The 26,688-nt window shown below is 37.2% G+C and overlaps 1 protein-coding gene across 1 annotated transcript in view; it reads right to left on the reverse strand.

The window, feature by feature from the left end:
* Nucleotides 1-25,760, reverse strand: part of LOC106059560 (uncharacterized) — a 92,631-nt gene extending 66,871 nt beyond the window's left edge. The window contains exons 1-2 of the mRNA XM_056028925.1: nucleotides 25,348-25,760; nucleotides 14,599-14,828 (exon numbers count right to left, since the gene is read on the reverse strand). Of these exons, the coding sequence (XP_055884900.1) occupies nucleotides 14,599-14,631 (33 nt within the window). The 5' untranslated portion in view covers nucleotides 14,632-14,828; nucleotides 25,348-25,760. The remainder of the gene's footprint in view (nucleotides 1-14,598; nucleotides 14,829-25,347) is intronic.
* Nucleotides 25,761-26,688: the final 928 nt, after the last annotated feature.

A 26,688-nucleotide genomic window follows, 5' to 3' on the forward strand; every position in this document is an offset into this window, starting at 1 on the left:
TCTTTTAACACTGTCCATTCCGCAGACTACTCTCGTCACTGCACTAGACTAAATCTACTTCTTCATCACTACACTTGACTAGATATACTTTTTCGTCACTGCAATTCGTACCCATTTTCGTGTCTATTTCAACCCTATTTTTTCATTTATGTCTGTATGTGAATACATTTTACTGTTTCTTATATTGGATTATTTAGAACTAGAGTTTCGTCCATGTTGCTTTGCTATATTTTTAGAAAGCTAAGGAGTGAATTAATCTGACTATTTAATTGTGTACCTGTACTGTACTAAACTTGATCTAAAGCTTTATCAGAAGTACGAAATTCTGATACGTTATGAGAAAAATGTCATTTTGTGAAGTAGAATATACAAGATGTTTTCTGAGAAAGAGAGAGAGAGAGTGAGAGAGAGGAATGTACTCTGACGGCTTTGTAACTGATCTGCAAATCCGTGGAACATCATTTGTTTCACATCTGGACGCCTCTAGGCAACTGTCGATGCATCATTTTTTAGGCCTCATTAAAAGCCTCTGGGCCAAGGACTGAGTTAGCATTAATCTAATAGCATGTGTAAATAGTACTTTTGATTCTCGGTTATGTAAACACAGGTCAGTATTTTTAAGCGTTTGAAAAAAAAAATGGTTTAGTTTGACTGTTACTATTTTAAGCTTGGGGAGACTAACTGAAGTTGGCAAGCTACAGAAGATTAGAAGTCCCAAGAGGGTTTGGAACCTAAATGGTTTCTATCGGGCTGGTCTGAGAAACTTGTACGGAAAATAGAGAGAGAAAAAACTGTGCCACATTTAGTTTAATCCGATTGCTGTGTTGGACGAATGCGTTTGGGATTTGACTTAGAAAATGCCACAAGTTGAACTTGTCAAGAACTGTATGTTCTGGAAACGCGGTTCAACAGTTTGACGATTCGAGAAAAAAGAGAAAAAAGAGAAAGAGAGAGCACTTTACACTTACACATTTATTTTTCACTTTTCCCCACCACAATACACACACTGAAACACTTTGAGTGAGCTAGGTCCTCGAGTTACATCATATGGTGTTGTTAGTTCCCTTAGGGTTGAAGCGTTAGGGGCACCACACATGATCTGTTGACCGTCTTGAACACAGTTGAATGTAAGTAATGGCGTGTTGGGAATAAGCATTGACCCGTCATTGGCCATGCAAGACAGAATGATGCGTCAACCTTAAGGTCAAGGCTGTTGGTGAAGTTGGTGGTCCCACTAAATTAATGAGTAGCTTGGAAGGGGGGCGGCATGTTCCATGTGATAAGGTCCCTCCATTCCCCCCCCCTCTGTATCTCTGTTTTATGAAGTGTATTTTTTAACAAAAATTGTTTAATGTTGACCAACCAATAGTATTTATAGGAGGACAAGGATAAGCATGGTTATTCAGCACAAGAACAAGAACTGTACTGTAAAGTTTGGTAAGTAACTAAGTGTTTGTTAAAAGAGTTCTCGTTCTTACCACCACACATTATGTAATCAGTACGTTCAAGGAGGAAGACATTAAGACCTTCAACTTTACTGCCTCATCTTTAGGAACTCTTCAAACTATTGAAACTAGAAATTTAGATTCTTTAGAATAAATACTATGTCCTTCAAATGTGTGATCTAAAAGTTGTATGATTTATATTAAATGTTGTCTGATTTTAAATGTTGTATGATTTAAAAGTTGTGTGGCTTAAATGTTCTCTAATTTAAAAGATGTGTGATTTAAATGTTGCCTAATTTAAGATGTGTCTGATTTAAATGTTTTAAAACTGTATGTTTCAAAAGCTGTATCGTATACAATCCATTTGAGTGTTTAATGGATGTGTTCATCATGATGTATTGCCTTTTTCAACCCATGTGTGTTTTTCTCACTAGCACTGTGTTTATACAGCACTGTTTAGATCAACTTCTGTCCTTCTACGCAATTCAAATAATTCAACAAGTTTTAATAGCTGAAATGAATGTTCAATACGTCCAAGAGGGATGAAAATCGATTATCAAAACGTCACCACCAGTAAGCCTACCCCTTTCTCTTCAGTTCAAACTCAAACCCCTCCCACCCCCCACCCCCTTTCCTACCCCCGTCCTCTGACAGTAAATGTAGAAAAATGAAGAAAATCACAAACAAAAATTGCTAGGAATACTGTTGACCGTGTGTCTCCCGCTTGTTGCCAGTAACCCGAGACGTTCCCAGAGCACTCCGTTATTATATTTCAAGCCGTGAGCTGTTAGCGTCACAAAAGTCTGGCCAATACATAATTCATCATGGAAGTTGCGCTGCTAGTGTAGCCTAGCGATGGCTGGCAATAACAGTTGCCAATGTGGTAGCTATGTTAAGGCAGGGTGGCCAGATTGAACAAGTCGCATTTATTTCTCTAAGTTTATAAAGCGAAAAATAAAGAGTAGATGGCCAGGTGATACATATGGTGTATGATTCTTAATCTTAATTAGCAAAGAAAATGTTAAGTAAAATTGCTTTACATGACATTCGGTTGATATTAGAAAGTTCAAAAATATGGAATTCAAAAAAATATTTCTATCTAACTGACCTAACAGGAAATACATCACTAAAAAGTCTACAAATATTTTTTTTTAATAATTATAAATAATTGTCTTTTTGGTTAGAAGATGGAGAAAAATTGTTCTACATGTAGCTATGAAGACCCAACTGTAACCTATATATCACAAGACGCAATGACGATGTTTTCTTAATGTTGGACGAAATGTTTTCAAACGAATGGCAGCCTGGTCATGTGTTATGCGCTCCAGACTGTCGTCTCGATGGTCTGGTGTTTGAACTCTTCCCGCCACCCTCTCCTGTCGCCCTGTTGGAGGTTTGGACAAGTAACATCTCTAGGTCTGAAGAAACGCCTTTAAAAAAAACGTGACACTTCCACAAAAGACTTTCTTGAAATGTACTATAGAACTAGAACTTTGTATGGCTCTAATGATTTGTTTGAAAACTTCTCGAACTCTATCCCCACATTTTTTTGTAATTCCATCCCATTCTCCAACAGTATCGAGACCTTATCACAGACGTTAGAAAACAAATGGCGGGAACGAGAATGGACCAGTGACCCAAACAAAGGTCAAAGTCGATTCGCGTGTTTGCTGTCAGAAGCAGAGCGCGATCACTTTCAAGTCTCCGAGTTCAGACCGGGGCTAGTGTGTGGTCTAGAAACAAAACATTTCAGTGCAAAAAAAAATAAAAAATCATTCATTTGTAGTTTGATGTAAAATTGTAGTTTTTAGACATTTTTGTTGGAATTGTCTTGTGGTATACGCTTTGGACGGTTGCCATGATGGCTTCGAGTTTAAAACCTTCCCTTTTTCATCCCGTTTTGTTTCAAGAGGTTTTTGCTAGGATGTTATAATCTACATTTTTGAAGGACATCCGAAACTTGTTCACATTCACCATCACCTTGCACCTATACTCTAGTTTGTTGAACTCTTGGAGCACCACACACGATCTGTTGACCATCTTTCTTCATCCCTCTGTCTTTTACCTTGGTTAGAATTTCTTCCAATGAAAGGCCTGTACAATTTTTTTTTTTTTTTTTGCTTTCTCTGTCTGCTCTTTTTTCTGGTTCAGTTCCCTGAAGGAAGGTCTTTGCTAGCCCTGAGGACCTTGTGATATGGCCATAGAGTTTAAACTTGCTTTTTTTAATAGTAGTTAAAGAAAAAAATATTAATTTAATTACATACATTTAAAAAATGAAAATATATGCGGTTAGGAGAGGGGAAACTACGTGTCTATTAATTGGCTGGACAAGCCAAACAGAATTGGTTCAAGTTCTGGACAAGCCAAACAGAATTGGTTCAACAAAATTATTTTTCATATTTTAACCAAGATCTTCAGTTTGGATTTTAACAATAGCCATCAACAATTTCCAAATCTTTATAGTTAATATTCGCCATGAAATAAGACATGTTACTCGCATCCTATTTTTAATTCCATCAATGGATCCACAGAGTAATAAAGTGTACAATTTAGAATTCCCTGCGCCTGGACATGAGAATGTCAATGACAAGTTTTGGTCGGCCAGCAATCAACTTGGCATGAGATGACACAGAGAGTTTTTTTTTTCTTTTCCTGACCCTCATCAACCATGCTACCCCCTCAGGCTAGTAATTACTCTTATATTCGCTAATATTTCAAACAGCACTGGATCGAAAGCAACACTTCCGGTAAACTTAATTAATGGCTCTTGCTTTGAGACATCTATATGGCCCGTACTTTGAGACCTCTACATTGGCTCATACCCCCCGAGGAGACATCTGAGTGGTTAAGAGGGGCGGTTGGTTGAATATAAACCTGGCAATGGAGGGGTCAACTGTGGTCTGAACATGCGGTGGAGATCAAATAAAACGTAAATGGGGCGACTAAATGTTGGATATTTACGCGTAAAACGAGTTTTGGAAAGCACCAGTAAACAGATGTATCATCAATGATGACAGAGACAGGGAGACAGGTATATATTAGCTAGTTCAACGATGCGTAATGACATCATGACATTGTGATTGTTGAGTACATCTTCCAAATGAGCATCATTTGAAGTCATAAGAAGTCCCAACTGCAGAACTTACGGCTCTAGCTGGTCTTCAAGTGTAAAGACTGAGAGAAGTACAGTATATCACGTGATTACACAGTCCTATCTGTGACCTACATATTTTGACACAAACAGTTCAGACATAATCATTGTCTGCTGTTTGGTTCTCATTACGTCTGACCTCGGCAGATTCCCTTTTAGTCAATAATGTGACTATTCTATATTCTTGATATGAACTATCCCCCTCACTCGTTCGGCGGTTGCCTTCTGCCAGGTGCCCCCTCCCCCGAAAACGTTCAACTGTCATTGTTTCCATTTGTATAAAGCTGTTAATAAACCTAACGTAGACTTCAGACGTTATGAAAACATAACAGATACCAAAACAGGGGCCTAGCTAGGAATTAGCCATCATTTGGGGGCCCGGGGGGCTTGACCTCTTTTGGGGCCCTGAATTTTGCGTACTATTCAATACTTATCGTAAAAAACACTCATTTGGGGGCCCCCTTCAAGTGACGGCGCGGGGGGATTTTCAAATTCTCCCCCCTCCTCCCCCTACCCTAGCTACGCCACTGTAACAAAACAAGAGTAGAGACGATAAACTAATCGAAACAAATTGTGAACAGGTAGGTCTTAATGTTATTCTTGGAAGTAAGAGGTTAGTCTGAGCTTTAGAGGAATCGAATTTCAAACTTTTGGCCCCAAAACTTTTAAGCGGCAAAAAACGCGGCACAACTGAGCTTTAACATTTTATAAACATACGAAATTCAATTAGAGAAGTCTATACATAGATACTGGTAGCATTTGAATGAAGTTCAAACTGTTAAGTTAAGACCTATTTCAACACACATCAATGTTTCAGTTTTCATAACTTGACTTAAGTAACTCCTCACACGACTCACGATACATGTATATAGTAACAGGGCCGGCTTTAGGAGCCCTCGTGTCGATTTACCAGGAGCTCCTGGAAATCCCCGGAAATTGCAAAATATACGAAAAAGTCCTTAAAATATACGGAAATATTTAGACAAAAATTGTCTTTTTGAGGTGTCATTCAATATGAAAAACGCCAATCCTACGCGCGATAAATAAAAACGGCATTATGAATTAGCCGTAATTGTGTAATCTGGTAAAAGAAGCTTCTCGCGCCTCAAACTAATGAAGAATTACTTGAGGTCAACACATCTTCTTGCTATTGAGCGTGATCTATGTAGGAAACAGAATTATTATGATATACTGTATGACTTTGCTACACGCAAGGCTCGTAAAGTAATTCTGTAAGTAGTAAAATGCATAGACGAGTTTATTTTCTAATACAAACTCTTAAATTTCAATTATTATTTGCTTCCCTACCCAAACTTCACCCCGCGAAATCCGTTTAAAAAATGCCCCACAATGCTTAAGTCCGGCATTGCTCTGATACATCGACAGAGAAATATTATGTAGACTATAGAAAGAGATTTTTAAAAAGAAAAAAAAAACATACAGCCCAAAGAAAGTTAAATTAATCTCTAAACGGCAGCTAACAGCTAGAAAATTAATCAATATATGCGGTTAGGGGAGGGGAAACTACGTGTCTATTAATTGGCTGGACAAGCCAAACAGAATTGGTTCAAGTTCCATGAGAAAAATATTTTCTGGACAAGTTCCAGGAACATGTCAATTATATTCCTGAGATAATGCCCCTACACAAAACATCCGTTGACATATTAAGGTCAGATGCTGAAAGAAACGTTTTTAAGAAAGAAATAACGAATGGAGAGAGAGAGAGAGACCGAAAGGAGAATAAAAGAGAATCACAAGACAGTGAAGACATTCACACATTCCTCTGAATGGCTCCAGTCGGTTGTACGTCGTGATTTAAATACGCGCTGGGTTTTAAAACTTAGAAGTTTGATTTGATCTCAAATGTCTCCCTGTATATAGATATCAATGACTTTATCATCAACACTAACTTGGGGTCCTTGAAGAACTCTTTTGAAAGAATGATTTTATTACTGAATGATCTTTTGGTAGAACGATCTTTTGACAAAACTATATTTTGGCTTCGTTCAAACGTTTGTCGGTATGGGTGTTATTTCTAGAAATCAAGATCTTGATAAAAATTGGCATGAAGTTTGTTTACATTTTAGCAGAGACTACGCTAAATTAAAAAACATGATTTTTTTTTAATTTTTTTTTTAAGTTTTCTAATATGACGGACGATGGTTTTCTTTAATAAAGTTACTGACAGCTACAAATATGCTAATTACTTTTACCTTTAATAATTTAGATTTCACTGGGGATTTTAACAATAGAAACTTTATCATGTTTGCAATGCATGATGGCACCACAGAGCCTATGTATGAAAGCCTCGAAATGAATGTCACATAAATGGGAAAGTGTATGTTGTCGGTAGTTATAAGAAACAAAATCTGTTGGCCTATTTCCACGGGGGGAGGACTTTGTAAGATGATAAAGTTTTTTTTTTAAAAAGGAGCCTAGCCAGGTACCTGTTTGTGTGTGTGTGTGTAAAGAGGTCAATACCAAAATCGCAAAGTAATTTCGGCTTACAATATCTCAATCTGGCACCACTTACCCACCGGGAGGCACCTATCAATACGTAAAACAGCTGAGGCGGCTGAAGTAATCTGGCAGGCAAAATAAAATCAAAAGTAGGATGGAACATGTCAAGAAATTCTTGTTTTTAAAAATAACTCTTTCATCTCGTCACTATCAGGATCATCAAGAGTACTGCGCCCTTACAGAAATGCCAAGATGAGTGGAACTATAGATCTCCATTCCTTCTTTACAAAAGCAATCCATTCTAGCGCAGTGGTTCTAAGACTGTGGATTTTTAAACAAATCATAATGAATCAAAAGACAATCTGTGGATATCTTTGCACATCAGGCAAGAGTGTATGCAAATCAGGAGACAATTATTGGCAAGGTAACAACAGTGAATGAAAAAGCTCTTAAGGCTTTGTATATTATTACATTGCAAAAAGCGCAGAGCAGAAAAGCACACAAGGTCGCGGAGAGTTTCATTATGCCAGCAGCTTTAGAAATATGCGATTCGGGAAGACAAATAGGCTGTCGGGGGTCCGCTAACATCGTATGACTTGTAAAGGGGTCCCTGAACTGAAAAAAAGTTTGAGAACCACTGCTCTAAGATATGGAGAGACAGGCACTGTAGTATTTCTTTCTTTTTTTTTTTGGGGGGGGGAGGGGGGAGAGAATGTGGTCATCTTATCTCCCTGACATGTACTACAGGTCTGTACCAATTCCGTTTCAGTGTTTTGTTGCTAAAATATAAACTGATTTAATTTGATTCGAAACCTTCAGCTCGACAATTGAAGTCCCTGTTACACCCGTGCTTCTTCTGCCTGGGATCATTTCTGTAGAAAGTTCATCTGAAGACAGTTTTACTTGAACAGAGACTTTTATAAACTGACTTTCTCTTTATGGCAAGAATAAGATCGTCTGATGAATAGATAAACATTGTACATGCTTAGTCACTTTGTTTCAAATACAAAGAACTTAAAGCTGCGTATCTACACTCATGTTTCTGAGTTCAAACGTTCAAACACTGATAGATAGATAGATAGATAGATAGATAGATAGATAGATAGATAGATAGATAGATAGATAGATAGATAGACAGACAGACAGACAGACAGACAGACAGACAGACAGACAGACAGACAGAGATAGATAGATAGATAGATAGATAGATAGATAGATAGATAGATAGATAGATAGATAGATAGATAGACAGACAGACAGACAGACAGACAGACAGACAGACAGAGATAGATAGATAGATAGATAGATAGATAGATAGATAGATAGATAGATAGATAGATAGATAGACAGACAGACAGACAGACAGACAGACAGACAGACAGACAGACAGACAGAGATAGATAGATAGATAGATAGATAGATAGATAGATAGATAGATAGATAGATAGATAGATAGATAGATGTTCAAATGTCTTATTCATTTTTTCATTTGAGTTTTAACTCACGCACACGAACACGCACATATATTACACACTCACACACACACACTCACACACACACACACTGACCCTGGCCTATATGAAATTAAATATTCTAAAATAGCGAACTGGTTAGAAGACGTGCAAGTCTACTCCATCTTGGTTAGTTTACAGAAAGTAATTTCCCCATTCTTCTGTCATCGATATTTTTTTTTCCTTTGGCTAAGCCCAGAACACAACCACATACTCACACACATACACACATACACAAACAACGCGCCGACATTTTTTTTTCTTTCGCCCTGTCAGGCACGGCCCTATCTCCAAGTGCGGCATTTTAAGGTGATTGACCCCAAGGGAGATCTCAGTGGTCAGTAGCTTTCACCGGGTCAGCAAGGAACTTCACGACATTCCCATTGAATGTGTTCGCTGTCTGCAAACTCTACAGAGATCTAGAGCAGGAAGACGAATGATTATAGCGTGTTTTTTATGGAAATTGTATTCCCTAGAGCTCCCACCAGCCCAGAGCTCCCACCAGCCCAGAATGCACTTTAAGACCTATAAGAATTTAAACAATACAAGGATTTTTGTTCGTAGTAACTTAGAAAATGTACGCTCCGAAAACAATGGACTTTCGCGTGGACAATAAGCACTGCTATCATTTGGTAACTTTTTGATGTGACTATCCTTTAGATTTTCTAATTACTAGTCTTTCCGAAGGAGGCGCGGTGGCTGAGCGGTAAAGCGCTTGACTTCCAAACCGGGGACGGGGTTCGAATCCTAGTGAGGACTAGGATTTTTAATTTCGGGATCTTCGAGCGCTAATGGGTACCTGACATCAGTTGGGGAAAAGTAAAGGCGGTTGGTCGTTGTGCTGGCCACATGACACCCTCGTTAACCGTTGGCCACAGAATCAAATGACCTTTACATCATCTGCCCTATAGATCACAAGGTCTGAAAGGGGAACTTTACTTTATTTATTTAGTCTTTGCGAACACATTTTTTTTAAAAATAAGCGTCGGACTTTCTTCAGAAATCAAGTTTATCGTTTACTAGTCCAAACCTCCTGCAGGGGTGCAGTAGATGACCACGGTCAGGATGACCGAACATTTCTCAGGATATATGTAGAGATTAAGTTCCAGACAGTTCATCTAAATTATCATGTAAAAGTTTAGTAGCATTTTATTTATTTGAAATATTTGACTTGGAATGATAGAATCTTCTCCCTCGTCACAATAAGCGACTCACAAAAGCAGAAGATTCGTTGTCCTGAACAAGTAAACAGAAGATAGTGTGTAAGGGTCTAACATTGTCAGATATCACGACACCCTACATTTGTCGTAGTCCTTTGTGTAGCATATTAATTATTTGTCTTGTTGTAATGATTTTTTTTAATATAAAAATTATAGGACACTTTGATTTTTTTTTTATATCAGATTCTATTCGAACCAATTCTAGACTCATTCATGATCGGTTCCTGAAAGTCGATTACATAATCTTGATAAATGACTAAATATGGTTCTTCTTTGACTTATCTATTTTAAGCTTATCTGGCCAATTTGGTTGTCATTAGTTACCAATTGTTGCTCGGTGTTTATGAAACTCTATAATCTTGACAATGCTCTTCAGACCAAGTCTTCCCGTTTTATTTTGTAAGTACACAAGCTCGGCGGTCTAGCAATCAACTTTCCAAACTACGGTAAACTGATAGTTTGATTGAACAACTTTCTTAACTGATGGTCTGATTGAACAACTTTCCTAAATGATGGTCTGATTGAACAACTTCTCTAATTGATGGTTTGATTGAACAACTTTCTTAACTGATGGTTTGATTGAACAACTTTCTTAACTGATGGTCTGATTGAACAACTTTCCTAAATGATGGTTTACCTGATTGCAAAATCATTGGGAATTCTGGATCATACGTATAGCGTTCGTGATGAGTGGGCGGGAGTTTGTGTAATCCAATCCTCTATTATATAATTATTCCAATGAAAGAAAGTCATGTCCTAGTAACCACTACAACAGTCACGCACAAGCCTACCCACTCAAACACACACACTCTAACAAAAACACATCTCTTCGAATTGAAAACATTCCAAGGTTGAATATTTTGTTTCACTCTAGAGACTTCTAGTCCGTTTGCTCCAAACGCAAAACAATTTTGTATTAATTTCCGAGAACTTCAGAGGCAAGGAGATTTGTTAGTTGACTGGGAAGGTGAGATCGATCCTCTGATATCTCAAAAGTATGATCACGATTTAAATTTTTTTTTTACTATTTAACCCCTAAGCAATTAACTTATTAAGTTTCCAATATTTATAGAATATAATAAATAAAGAAACAACAACGAAGACAGGACCAAGATACATCACTGTTACAACTCATGGAATAACTTAGAAAATGAATGTTTGGGAAGTGGATAAGCGTTTGATTGTCTAACATCAGAATGTTTAGAAAAAAAAAATAAAGAATATATTGAGCTTTATTCAATTTACATGTTTTAGGGCCCAGTAGATCATGGTTATTAAGAAGTATTGAAGTGATTAAGGATCTTTTTTTATTTTCTCATTAGAAAACTCCATTGAATCAAGAATGAACATAGAAAGAATCAAGAATAAATCAAGAATGGATGATTGAATCACAATGAATCAAAAGGCTTTAAGTATTCCAACTTGAGAACAGTCATGAAATTATTCAGGTTTATACAATTATATAATTCAATTCTACTGGTACAAGTAAAGAACAGTTTGAATGACCTGGAGCTGTCCATCAGGATCAATATCTGTTGGAACCAAACACAATCAACATAATAAATGTCTAAATGGTATAATTTAATCAACCATTCTAAATTGTTAAAAGCTTAACAACAAACACTTGAACAGTACCGTTGACAGACATACGCGTCTGTGTGTATCGTCTGAACTGTGACCTGTAAGAAAGCCATTCATGAAAGACAGACAGACTGGACTAATAGAGAGCTGTTGATAGCCTGGTTTATTTGACAGACTTGACTTAATCCTGTGCTCTCCCAGTGGGAGCAAAGGGCCGCAACCATACGTCTCCGCCGAACTCGGTTCTAAGCAGCATTTATCATCTGCTCCCATGTCAATCCAGTAGACTCAGCTTCTCTGATGACTGACCTCTTCCAGGTTTGCTTGGGTCTGCCCAGCTTCCTCTTTCCTTGTGGATTTCAATCAAGTGCCTGCCTTGCAACATTGGTAGCTAGTTTTCGCAGGGTGTGTCCTATCCAGCCCCACTTTCATTTTGTACGTGGTGTGTTAGAAGCGTCTCTTTTTTTAAATATATATTCCAATGAGACATGTCTAGGAACATCTGTGATCTATCTAAAGGCTTGTAGTTGAATGATAAAGTTAGTTGCTGTTAGCTGCTGAATGAGTGGGTCAACGAAAGAAGCAAACATGGAAGCATTATTATTACAATAGCAACCAAAGCAATGCCAAGCACTGCCAGAAGCATAAATAATTATTCCAGAGTTGTCCACTTTGTGTCACGTTGGTCAATATGGGAAGAGCATTCCAGAACATATACAGAACAAAAAAGACAGGAAAGACAATACGTCTGCTTTAGCATTGCATGACGTCATATCACGTTCACATTCACTATTCATTCCTGGCTATGACGTCTCTTCCGGTGTGTGGAACGGACGGAACTCTAGTGTGCATCATTACCGAAATGTCGCAATCTCCGTGGCTTTTCTTTCACGACTGGTTCAAGATGTCATCCTCTCTTGTTGCTTCATTCTGTACTCTTTTTTTTTTTTATTAACCTGATCACTAGACCTCTCGTGTGTGTGTGCGTTCTCGCGAGTGCGTGTTGGTGTGTGAGTGTATGTGTGTGGAACATAAAGTGTCCACTCTCCTTCAAATCTCTGACAACGTCCAGTTTGGCACGAGCAAAGGTTTTACAATTTGATTCCGGCCTTAACAAGGGAGACAATCTTGTCTTTCCCAGGAAGATTAGAAATTCGGTTAAAGAGTAAAACACATTACATCCATTTACATGTACGCATTTTATTAATTATAATTAATTTACGTTTTTTTTTTTTTTACTTTTCTTTTAAATCCAAAAATGTTGACATCTTGGGCTGGAAACACAGTCTAACAATGTCATTATATATCCTCTTTCTCAGAGAATTGTTATTTATTTTTCCTAATCATAATTTATTTTATTCTACAGATTCACTGCATTCATCTTTATATCTTTATTCTTCTTAATTTCTAGAAGGTCGTAGGGCAGGCCACACTACACTCTCATCAAATTGTATATACTTGCTGAGCCATCACTTGCCAAGGTTTCAAGAGAGACTTTCCAGTTTACGTCAAAGACAACAATAAGAACTGACCGTTGTAAAAATGTTTCAAACTAAGCTTCTCAGTTTGCCATAGAGACGTGTCCAGAAGACTGAAGTCCTAGAGGCGTAGAGAGAATAGTTACTTAGACTTAGGTTCCTCTATAGACGTAGACAGAATAGTTACTTAGACTTTGGTCCTTCTATAGACGTAGAGAGAATAGTTACTTAGACTTAGGTCCTTCTATAGACGTAGAGAGAATAGTTACTTAGACTTAGGTCCTTCTATAGACGTAGAGAGAATAGTTACTTAGACTTAGGTCCTTCTATAGACGTAGAGAGAATAGTTACTTAGACTTAGGTCCTTCTATAGACGTAGAGAGAATAGTTACTTAGACTTAGGTCCTTCTATAGACGTAGAGAGAATAGTTACTTAGACTTAGGTCCTTCTATAGACGTAGAGAGAATAGTTACTTAGACTTAGGTTCCTCTATAGACATAGACAGAATAGTTACTTAGACTTAGGTCCTTCTATAGACGTAGAGAGAATAGTTACTTAGACTTAGGTTCCTCTATAGACTTAGACAGAATAGGATTACACAAAGTATTTAGAGCCATAAATGAGTGTATTTAAATACACAATTGTGTTTGTAATGATGTTGTGGCAAATTGTTGGCCTAAATTGATAGAAATATTTATTTTGTGATAAAATTGTTCTACCAATATATAATAACACAAAAGGTTGCTATGGCGACACAACGACAGAATGTTTCTATTGCAACATAACATATACTAAAAGTGACGCATGATGGGAGTCGTGGTGTCTGAGTGGTAAAGCGCTTGGCTTCCCAACCGAAGGGTCCCGGATTCGAATCCTGGTGAAGACTGGGATTTTTAATTTGAGAATCGTTGGGGGCCTCTGAGTCCACCCATTTCTAATGGGTACTGGACATTAGTTGGGTAAAGTAAAGGTGGTTGGCCACATGACACCCTCGCTAACCGTGGGCCACAGAGATGACCTTCACATCATCGGCCCGATAGACCACAAAACAACTAAAACTCTATGGCCATATCACAGGGTCCTCAAGGCTCGTAAAAACCTTCCCTAAGGGTACAACAGTACCAGAAAAAAGAAGAAGAGGCAGACAGAGAAAGCGGTGGGAAGACAACATAAAAGAATGAACAGGCCTGTCATTGAAAGAGATTTTATCAAAGGCAAAAGAGAGGAATGGAGAAAGACGGTCAACAGATCTTTAGTGGTGCCCCAACGGTAAAAAAAAAACAAACAACGAAATAACAATCTAAACCATTTGAAATTGCACAAGCGCTTTTAACAGGTGTAGAAGAAATAAAAATAAGTCAACTGAAGTAGAAGAGAGATAAGTCAGTCAACTGAAGTAGAAGAAAGATAAGTCAGTCAACTGAAGTAGAAGAGCGATAAGTCAGTCAACTGAAGTAGAAGAAAGATAAGTCAGTCAACTGAAGTAGAAGAAAGATAAGTCATTCAACTGAAGTAGAAGAGAGATAAGTCAGTCAACTGAAGTAGAAGAGAGATAAGTCAGTCAACTGAAGTAGAAGAGAGATAAGTCAGTCAACTGAAGTAGAAGAGAGATAAGTCAGTCAACTGAAGTAGAAGAGAGATAAGTCAGTCAACTGAAGTAGAAGAGCGATAAGTCAGTCAACTGAAGTAGAAGAGAGATAACAGCAGCAACAACAACATGTACTGTTCCAAGAAACCTTGTCTTAACTCACCCCGGGTGTGCCCGCGGTTGTCCCTCTGTCCATGACATCATACTCTCAGCTGGGGTGAACAAGACTTGACGTCATCAACAGTTCGAACGGCCTGGAGCTGACCCTCATGTCACGATCAATGTCAGTGTTTCAACAGGTCACCAAGCCCGTCAGAACCAAACCCAATCACAAACAGCTGATATACCTTGGTCTCGTTCCCTGATAAGCTCCTTCCCAGTAGATCTCTTAGACTGAAAAAAAAAAGGCCAGTTAGTAAAAGAATGAAGGGTAGATAACTAGGCTAATCAAAGTAATGTCAGGGGCAGTGCATTTATCATTTGATAATAAAAATAAATATAATTTAAATTACTATTGATCTATTGATCTAGATACAACTTTGTCTTTGAAGTTTGTATTCCATATTTAAATAGTGACCCTAATAACTTCCACGCTGCTGAAGCTAAGAAAAGTGCGAAATAAATGTACCGTGTGGAGAGTCACGTGATACGCTAAAGTTTCACTGTAAGACAATTTGAATTCTCAAGTTTGATTTACAGTGTTCCCCGGGACACTAGTACTTCACGAGATCTAAATAGGTGTTCCATTAATTTCTAGAACAATTAACTAGTAGGCCACCACGTGAATTAAGCTCTCTAAAAATTAAGTAAAGTATTCCGCTAAATACTCAGAATGTAACAAGTATTCCATTCAGGATAAAGTTCGGGAAACATTGCTCTAGCCAGATGGTGGAAAATATTAATTATATATAACACATTTTTCTGTTGAGGTGACTGCAGCCACGGGAAATACTGCATTCCTCAATAATCTTCGGAATCGAAGACAAGCCTTATTATGTTGAGGTGACCACTCCCTTAAATAGTCAAAGTTGGTTTTCTGATTTGTTTATTAGAATCCATTTAATTTAAGTGAAAATTTACAGTGACTGTACAAGGTTAGTTACTCAGACATTGATTTAATCAATTAGTTTCAATTAGATCTGTACACTCTTTGGGTTTGCCATCATTAATTAAAATCACTGTCTTTATATTTTTCTCTGCCCCCTTTTTTATGCGGGTAGGGTTCGAACACGGGTCCGTCAAGTCGACAGTCCAGACCGCAAACAAAACAACTAGGCCACCAAATATTTGAATAATGTATTGTGACAATTTCACATTAGAATAAGCAGCCCATGAATATGCCACTGTAACAAATTAAAAGTGTTTTATTGAACAGAAAGTAAAACAAACGATCTATTTAAATTTATCCCAAACCGATTTGCAGTTTTAAGATAACCTTTTATGTTCAATTTATTTCCAGATCGAGCGGGCAAAGGAGAGCAGGATTATGACATTGAAGCCCGTGGTGACAACAACAGCCAACTTAAAGTATCAATACCACAATGCGAAACAGTCAAGTTTACAAGAAGATAAGATAGTTTCTGTGGTCAGTCGTGAGTTATTGTTAGTTTTAGCTGCTTAGAAACCTATGGTCCAAAGATCATCTGGACATTTTGAATGACTCACTTTTATCCAGTGGAATTAGACCTTACGAAGACCATTGATTTAACAACTAAGTTTTCTACCATAGGTACTATACAGAAAGCAACAAAGACTTAATCCAAAGATGCCTGCGCTCAATCGTGACAAAAAATACGGTGACAAGAATGCACCACTAATAGTGAAGTTCTTGCGAATGCCTGTTTGGACGGTACAGAGAGATGGCCTGACAGCTACGTTGGGCATGGCACATATTCCGTAATGGGGAAGACCGTATTCCAAGATCAATCTTTTTGGTGACAGGAAAGCTGGTCTGCGTAACAGATGTTCCACTCCATCCCATTTGGAAACGCTTTAAAGACCAGCTTAGGTGCCAACTTGCTGAAACTGACAGCTGAGAAGCGGATAGCAGGAACGAGACGGAGGATTCATACAAGGGCCGCGGGATACACATATGACACCAAAACAAGAACCACTGCCGATGACACGCAGACGGCGTGCGCTGGATGCCTGCGCTGGATGTGTCAAGATATGTAGGTCGCAGCGGGGACTGCGTGAGCACGTGATATGCTACACCATTGATCTTCGGACTGGAAGAAAAAACCTTTATATTGTTACGTTCTTCTCTATCAGGCCTTCTGCATACACTGCTAAACACAACAGCTCATCTAACACAAGAACTAGACAACAAGCGCTTCAACACACAAGGTGGCGGTTTATTTACAATTACATAAAAAGCCAATACAACACAATTGGCCACATCAAATTCAAAGGCTTTCTTGTACAATAGAACTGCCTACTAAACACTACAAGTCTTTCTCTGTCTACTTCGACTCACTTTGTAGCACACAGTCCTTACTGCTTGCTGTCCTGGACTCTACTGTCTATTGTTACACACTACCACTAGTCCGTGAAGGCTCTCGATCACATGACCACAACATGGGTCATATTTGCGTGAACTAGCAGTATGTCCCCTGTTCAACAGCCCTTGACCTGTGTGATTGGCCTGAATCATTTGTGTCAGTAGGCCGCACACACATTAACCCTTTCAGTCCGCCACTAGGGTTATAACAATATTATTATTTTTATAACATTCAGCCTTTATATTATTATTATTCGTAACATTCAGCCTTTATATTATTATTATTCATAACACTCAGCCTTTATATTATTATTATTTATAACATTCGGCCTTTATATTATTATTATTTATAACATTCGGCCTTTATATTATTATTATTTATAAACTTCAGCCTTTATATTATTATTATTTATAACCTTCAGCCTTTATATTATTATTATTTATAACATTCGGCCTTCTTGTATAACAAGCATGAGGCAATCTATAGAATCCAGTTTGAGAGAGTGTTGATATTAATATATAGATTGGCTTTGAATATTACATCTAAGGAATCACTGACAAGGTAAAGCCACGAATTTTTTATCTTTCTTATCAGGAGTTCATTCCATTAGCGGCATTACTCATCCTCTTGTCTCCTTCCATCTGCCCCTCTGGCGAGGTTCCGTGGTTGACCCAGTACAAGAGCTAGATCGACGGTAGGGTTCATAAATCCGAAAGTTAATTACCTTTTGACCAGTGGCTCTGGGTGATGGCTCATCGATCGAAGGATACACTTTGATCTGGTTCTGGGTGATAAATTCCCCTCTTCGTATTTGTCTTGGCTGTGAAGCACACATTGACAATGCCGAGTCAGGGCGGAATGGCTTTCGGCGCTTTTTACCTGGGCCACAATCTAATTTTCAAACTTTTAAAATTGACGGTCGTTGTTTGACATGGACCATTCACGTTCCGTTTTCGTTTGAAACATTCACACAATAAAGTTTCTCTTGTTCCTCCTTAATGTAGACAAAAGTGTTCTAATAATACAACAATAAATATATTAGACATTTTTATGATCAGAACAGGTGACTTTCAATTTTGAAACTTATCTGAGAAACCCGTATACTAACAAACTCTCCATCAACTGAGAGTATCGACATTGCCGAGAAGACAATTCAAAAGTTTAAATAAATTTGAAAGAATACGAAACGAACGATATAAAGTCCAGCGTTAACGTGTTGGCCAGTAGAAGAGAATGCAAAGTTAGAATAACAGGTTCTTAAAATATGTACAACCTTAGACACTATTCAATAGTCTTAGTGTTGAAATAGCGAACCATGTCAAGACACCAGATAAATTCTCAGAAAAGTAAATGTACAGTGAAGATGTAGGCGTAGACCATCCATTAATTAGTCATTGGCATCCTTTAGTTTATCTGGCTACAAAACAAAAGCTTTCATATCAATCAATGTTAAACAGGTTAATTCAGACTAAACGCATTGATATCTTGTATTTTATAAGTGCATGCTTAACGCTCGAAAAAAAAATTCCATCTCTCTAGAACTCACTTTGCTGCGGACACATGCAAATGACATTCGAATGTCTGCTTGTTGACTTGGCGCTACACCTTGCTAAAATAAACCAAATTACACCATGCGGAAATATCGTTTCCTCAATGCGTATTGATTTTTATTTTCTGGACGTGCCACTTTTGCCAGTATGGACAAGGCGTTAATGTGTGTGTGTGTGTGTGCCGTAGTGTCGGATTTCATCGCAAAAACCTTATACTTTTTTTTCTCTTTGTTTGATCAATTTAGTTCCAGCATTAGCTTTAAAAAAAAGATGTGATTAAAGAAGATTATGTTTCTTTTTTTTTCTTTCTTTCTTTGTGCTTCGGGGTGAATCGAAGCTAGTCTCATTTCTGCTGAAAGTGCACATTTGCATCCAAGAATGCAGACATGATTTCAAGGCGAGGTTAGATAGCGTTGAGCCTGTGATCTCAGAAGATATTCTGCTTACATCTAATCAAAATTGGTCTGATTTACATTTCACAAAAAAATATTATTTTTTTTTGGGGGGGGGGGGGGGGGGAGGAAAAGTTCAGTAAATAATAAAACCAAATACTGAACACAAAATGCTATATGCTTCTATCTTTGAATGATTTACAATGAAAAGTGAGATGTGTGGCTTGGGGGCTTAGGGGCTTAAACCGCTCGAGTTTAAAACCCGACTCAGAGTTGTATTTACTGAACGCCTCAAGAAAGCATGGAAAACCTTCGCCCCAGATACTCCCCCCCCCCTCAGTGGTCCACAAAAGCGATTGGACCGTAACGTACGCACAGAAATGTAAAATAAAAAAATAAAAAGATAAGTCTGACTCTTGAGTGTCTCTCTCTCTATATGCACTGTGAACGTTGAATGAATCAGCGAATGTCTGCAAACTTCCTACAAACTTCCTACAAACCTCCTGCAAACTTCCTACAAACCTCCTGCAAACTTCCTACAAACGTCCTACAAACCTCCTACAAATCTCCTACAAACTTCCTACAAACCTCCTACAAACCTCCTACAAATCTCCTGCAAACTTCCTACAAACCTCTTGCAAACTTCCTACAAACCTCCTGCAAACCTCCTGCAGGTCAGCAAGGGTTCAAACTTGGGACTGTCGTGACCACTTCGGTCGAGAAATAAGCCAAACATAGAACTAAAAGTTGGTTGATATTTTTTAAATGGCATTCTAAAATTTTTACTTGTAAAAGAACTTAACGATCTAATTTTAATGATTGCGGGCCAAATTTTAGAAACATCACACTAAATTGCAGGCCAAATATGTATGTATTAGTAGGCTAACTTTAAAAACATTTAGGCCAAATTTAATGTACCTGTAGGTCAAATGTATACAATATTTAGGTGCTTGCATAGCAAAGTTATACATATAGAGCAAATGATAGGTGCCTAGAGGCCAAATTTAAACAGAAATAGAACATTCTAGGGGTTGGAGCTACTCACTAATTTCTCGCATTTCATTGGAACTCACTGGCAAGGTCAAGAAGGGAATCCGTTTATCTAGTGTCTTCTAGACTGACCTTATGACTAATCTGTGGTAGATGTAATAATCTTCAATTCTGAACACTATTAGTTTTCGGTTTTCAATTACATGTAGCTATCGGAAGATGGGCTTTTATTTGCGGCTTCTGACATACGGCATTGACTCAATGTCTCTTCGTCTGTAGCAATACAATACATTGTTTGGGGAAAAAGTAGTAACTTATTTAAAATAGAAATGAATTCATTTTGAAAGACATAGACGAATCAATTTCAAAGACGTGAATGTGCCCATTTCAAAAACATATATGTATAAATGTTATAGACACGCATGAATCTATTTTAAAGACATGGATGAAACTATTTTTAAAGACATCATTCTGGGATGTCTGAAAGACAGCATCATGCTCTGACACTTGAGAATGACAAAACGAGTTGAACTAATTTAGCCGTCACTGACGTCACAACGTAATGCGAAACTAAAACAATTCCTACAACCGCACTAATGACGCATGCATTTTTCAAAAAGCAACTGTCATAAGAAACTGCCAGAAAGATCACGGAAACTCCTAAAAGATAGTCATATCGTCTTAGTTCGTGTGTCTTCTGGAGTTCTGAGATTAGATTTGCTATTCTTGATGACAGAGCGAGAACTGTCTAAACAAACTTGATGTGATTTACCACTATACAGTTGAAGCAGTCAAAAAAAAAAACAACCTTCGTCCACTGAACTCACTAAAAGTACTTTCACTATTACATTATTATTCTATGGTCATTTAAATAACAATAATTGCTGTCGTCAAACGGATAGGCGATGTTCCAGATGTATAGTAAATACAGAGGGTTCAATGCAAGAATGATTTTACCCAATCAAGAAATCAGATAGACATTAAAATAAAATTATATTAATGCTTAGAAATAAACTATTCTTTCAGTAACATCTTTTTAGTAGTGCTATCCAACTTATTTCAACATTAAACTTGTCAGATGAAATGTAGACCTATAGATAATCTATAGATATATGAAGCGAAACTCCCCCATTTGATAGATTTAAAATTGTGTAAATGACCAAAAATAATACTTAAGAGATTGTTTCTAAATTTAGTAAATTTTAACTCCGCCATCTTGTCAGTAGAAATCCATAGCAAGAACGTGCAGATCACGTGACTATGCTCCATTACACGAAGCTTCTACTTCTAAAGTATTATTTAGTTTGATAAGTTGGAAAAACAAATTTAAACCATTCTTTTTTTACCAAACTTTGTATGACTATAACTGCGAATGCCTTGACGATCTTATGATAATGAACATAGATCTAGTTAGTTAGATGCTTCAATGTAAACCTGGCTGCCATTTCATGAGCTATGCGCTCGGGCTGTCGTTACAATAGTCTTGGGTTCAAATCCCAGACGCTTCCATCCCCGCCCTGTAGGAGGTTTGAACTAGAACGTAATCATCTTCAGTTCTGACTGAACTTCCGATGAAACCCATAAAAAAAACTTTAAAAACGTTTTATTTTAAAAAAATATATTTAAAAATTCTAGGACGGAAATAAGTTTAGCATACGATCCACAACCGAATTCCAAAATCTAAATTCAGCTTAGAAAAGTTTATTTCTAGATTTAAAAAAAAATAAATAATAATAATAGTCCTACGCATTAAGTTACATATAGTCAGTCCTTTAAGACACAAAAAAAAGTTATTTTTAAAATCACGTCTGCTTGCATAGAAATGGAATAATGACGCAAGGCGGCGTGACACAATATAAATAAACAACAAAAGTTATCTGTTATCTTGGGCTTTAAATATCATAGTGCGACTTACTGTGCAGAGGGAAGAGGCGTGGCAGGGCGGGAAGAAGGCGTAATTGTAATGAAATCGAATTGTCGTCTGCAACTATTTACCAAGCGTGTAGGCAGAGAAAATAGGAACGCTGCTTAGTGACGAGCATAGTTTGAATAGGAGATAAAAAAAATGTAGATTATTTTTGTTTCGTTTAAAAGTTTTTGAACGATACTTTTTAAAGTAGTTTCTTTCAAAAGTTGGCGTTAAAATAATTAGAGGGAAACAAAAAACGACAGAAATGTTTGCTATTCGCTAATTAGGTTTTTGTGGGAGTTTTCTTTTTTTTCTAACGTAAAAGAGATCGTTTTATTTCTCCCCAGCAATAACTGTAATTAATTGGCTAATTGCTTTGAAATAAAAGTGTATTAAAGAGTAAAAAGCAGAATGTTTTGTTGGAAGAATTGATTGATGACACTCTTGTATAATGAAGACATAAATGGTTCAGAGTTTTGTTTATTTCTACTTTTATTTTCATCCTAGGATTAGTGAGTAGAGCCTTATTGGTTGACACGCATTAGAAAGAAGATAATTAAGTTAGCAGGTATCGAGACAGTTATCGAGTCAAGTATTGAGTCATCAGGACCACACATAAAGCAATGTGCTACAAGCTAAACAAAAGTTTTAAAAAAATATGAACATCTTCTTTTTACAGAAGAATCAATTTTTCATGAATATTCAACATTTCTTTACTCTTACAACTTTGATCAATGAAAAAAAATGCATGCACTACTATTTATGCACTACTTTTTACGCACTACTTCTTATGCATTACTTTGCTGGCGATTTTCAATATACATTAAACAATACTAAAGACAATAAATTAAACCTCAATGTTGACAGCTTAAATGCATTTAAAAAATATACTTTTCAAAAACCAAAACTTATCTGATTACTGCCATTTATCTGAAATTTACAGGGTCTATCGCCCTTTCTGCAATATACAACAAAATAATTAAATAATACTATATGATTAACTAATTGGTTAATTCTTGGATTGATTCGTGTAATGTTATTGATTATGAATAATTATGCAAAATTTCCACTTAATCAGGAATGGGAGTTGGGAGAAAAACATGTCAACACGTAATAAATGTTTCTACTTTCTGTTTCTAAGTGAACAAATATAGAGAGATTGTTCATTAAGAAACATTTATTCCACTTATTTCAAAATTAAATTAAATAATTAATCATCCACAATTTATTAGCGGTTAATTTTATTGATTGATTCGTGTCTTGTCAAGTTTAATGAATTATTGTGCAAAGTTTTAACTTGATCCGAGAATGGGAAATGGGAGAAAAAAAATGCTCAAACTTTTTACCAGACAGTCAGAAAAACAGACAGACAGCGTGAGTTGATATAAGCTTTGTAACAATAGCTACAAACAGAAGAACTTAAAAAAATGAATTCTTCAATACTAAAAAGTGCACAAAAGTGAGAATATACCTTTTTAAAAAACAAAGCTTATCAACAGTCCTTTTTGTTCTGCTAACCGGATACACCAATACGCTAGCTATTTATAGTTCCGGTCATAGATTACAATGTTGGACAGAAGTTACAACCAACATTAATTGTTTCTAATATTATTGAGTCAAAGCAAACAATGGGAAGAGTGTTGTTGTGAACTAGAAATGTCTAATTCAAAAAATGGGTTAGGTAAGTTGTAGTGCTTGGCAAATGAAGGCTAGCTTCGTGAGAACGGATTTGGGTAGTTAGCTAGGGTTTTCTAGCTTTTTTTATTTTCCTAGTTTTTTTTTTTTTTTTTTTAACTTTTTTGGTGAACAAATTTTATAATGTGCCTTTTCAGTCCCAGGTCATGGTAAGTATGACCACCTCCAAATTGTGCCATTTCTTTCTTTTTATTTTCTTTCTTTCTCTCTTTTTTCACTCTATCTCTCTCTTTCTCTCTTTTTTTGTTTTTTCTCTCTCTCTCTCTGTCTCTGTCTCTCTCTCTCTGTCTCTCTCTGTCTCTCTCTGTCTCTCTCTCTGTCTCTCTCTCTCTCTCTCTCTCTGTCTCTCTCTCTCTCTTTGTCTCTCTCTCTCTCTCTGTCTCTCTCTCTCTCTCTCTCTCTGTCTCTCTCTCTCTGTCTCTCTCTGTCTCTCTGTCTCTCTCTCTGTCTCTCTCTCTCTCTCTCTCTCTGTCTCTCTCTCTCTCTCTCTTTGTCTCACTGTGTTTCTACTTTTTGTTTCAAAGTGAACAAATTCACGTTCTTCGCTTTTTACATAAAAATTTTCTAGAATTTTCTAAAACAAAACCAAAAAAAAATAATTTAAAAATACTTTTTTAAAACTCAAATAAAAGTAGAAAATGATGTCGTGCTGGGAGAGTAATTGCCGACCTCCTAGTGTTAGGTTGCAATCATCCCCCCCCCCTCTCTGCTCTGCCCTCCCCTCATCAACAAGACCGGAGTTGATCAAGTTAAAAATCACAAGTCCTACCACCACACACCCACCAGACCTAGCAGGCCGTCATTGTCAGGACCTGAGTGAACTACTGTACTAGCTACAATCAATTAAACACCGTAGTCTGCATACGTTAGTTCTTGTTTTACTTAGACAACGTAGTCTGCTAAAGCTAGTTCTTGTTTTACTTAGGCACCGTAGTTTGCATAAGTTAGTTCTAGTTTTACTTAGGCACCGTAGTTTGCATAGGTTAGATCTTTCTATAGTTAGACTCAGTAGTCTGTATGAGTTCTTGTTTTACTTAGACACCGTAGTCTGTATGAGTTCTTGTTTTACTTAGACACCGTAGTCTGTATGAGTTCTTGTTTTACTTAGAAACCTTTATTTTTTGCATCATACATGAGATACAAATATCTATCAAACAGAGATTCTTTGGGTCTTCATATGTCAGAGGTCAAACTTAAAGACAAAATAGACCGCCTTCTAGCTCCTTTTTAGATGCTGTGTAAAATTCCCAGAAAATGTCCAGACCTATGGAGTCTGACCTACACAACTTCTAAACGGGAGCAAGGAGACGGTCTTTTTTTTTTCTCTTAAGTTTCTCCTATCTCACATATGACATGTGATCGGTAATACGTTTGAATTCCGTAACGTGCCTAGTCTCAGCCACAGGCAGAGTAAATTTCATGTAGCGAACACTACCATTATGGGAACACCCCTCTGTCTGACATTCAATATACTTAAGTGTGCATATTTTGATGAGGTAGTGGGCATGTATTTCGAGATCAAGTTTGAGAACTGCATGAAACACATAGAAAACTTTTCACGTAAACATTACATCCCACAAATAAAAATGTTTACTGTAGAGATGGTTCTAAATATGTGGACAATAAGCCACAATAGTCGCACTTTGACTATTTAAAATGTAAAGTTGCTTGTTGTATAAAAATATTCTTATCATTTTATTCTTATGTCTTGTTAGCTCACCCACGAATCAAAGAGTTAAATCATTATGAATCACTCTTACATGTTTTTTATTATTTTAAAACATACGAATTAATGAGTTATATCAATTTAAATTACTAGTGTTTTATTATATAACCCACGAGTCAATGAGTTAAATTAATTTGAATCACTCCTACCTTTTTTTTTATTACATAACCCACGAGTTAGTGAGTTAAATCAATATGAATCACTCAGTAAACTTCCTGCCGTCTTTCCGAGTCAATGGTTTTGTGCTGAAACTACCGAAGAGACCTTAGAACTAAATCTTTGTTTTGATTCACTACTGCCCTCACATCAATGATTGAGTAAGCACTAGAGCACTGGCGACATGAATGACCCTAACTGTCCTCCAAGTGAATTCTAAATCTCCGACTGACCACTTAATGAAATCTTGACCAGCAGTGACCAACAGTGTCCAAGCCTCTGGGGGTCGCTAGCGTAGAACTAAATCCTTGATACAGACTAAGCACATAAATAAATAAGCACAGACTAGCACACTCACGCTACTACTGTGAGTGCTCACCACTGTGACGACAACTCCTACACGAGATGCTACGGCAGTCAAACTCTACTGGTGACTTAAAGCATTCACACAAGGCGTGGGGCTGGCTCGGGGTTGGGGGGGGGGGGTGACTTGGTAGAGGTGGGAGAGCAGGAAAAGGGATGGGAAGGGTTGGGAGAGGGAGAGAGAAGAAGACCGCATTGTGCGTTTGTCTCTGTGCGCGTGAGAGATGTTAAAGGACAAGAGAGAGAGAGAGAGAGAGGGGGGGGGTGATATTAACTTAGTCAAAGAACCAGAAGAGAGGAGTTATCTAACCAAATTTCTCTGCTTACTTTAATCAAAGAGATTCTGACTTGGATTACATACACAGAAATGAGTAATAATTATATATTTTATCAGCAGAGATCAAATGCGAATAAGAGTGGGTCGGCATGGGGGGTCTTCAAACTTAGGGACCCATCACCATCATTCTTTTATCTATAGAATAATTTCTGAATTGTCAGAATATCTGTCACGTTTCTAGGTCGGTTCTCCCAGGAACCTCTTCAGTTAAAGAGTTTCATTTTTTAAATACTTCCTAGTTTTTGTTTATGTTTGTTTTTGCTTCTGGAAAGAAAGACAGACATGGAGATTTTCATAAATGGCGGGAAAACTAAAATTATATTTTTGGTGTATCCGGTGCACAAACTATGGGAAGTGTTGCTAAGCTATGTGTTTTAGAAGCTAAATGATATCATATACGCACGTTTTAACACAGCATAATCCTATTTTTTAATCTCTTCGATTTGTAACTTTTAGTTGGCAAATTTGAAGATCAATTTAGCGTCCTTGACATTGTTTAGCCTATCGTGAAAACACATTTTTGAATAAATTGACCTTTCGTTTCTCTTTAGCATCACTGCTGACATTTCCGGTACCTGTCCACCCCATATAACGTCGACTTAGAGCCGGATTTACCCATAGGCAACACAAGCTA

This window comes from Biomphalaria glabrata, chromosome 5, assembly GCF_947242115.1.
Source record: "Biomphalaria glabrata chromosome 5, xgBioGlab47.1, whole genome shotgun sequence".
In the NCBI taxonomy this organism is placed as follows: Eukaryota; Metazoa; Mollusca; class Gastropoda; family Planorbidae; genus Biomphalaria; species Biomphalaria glabrata.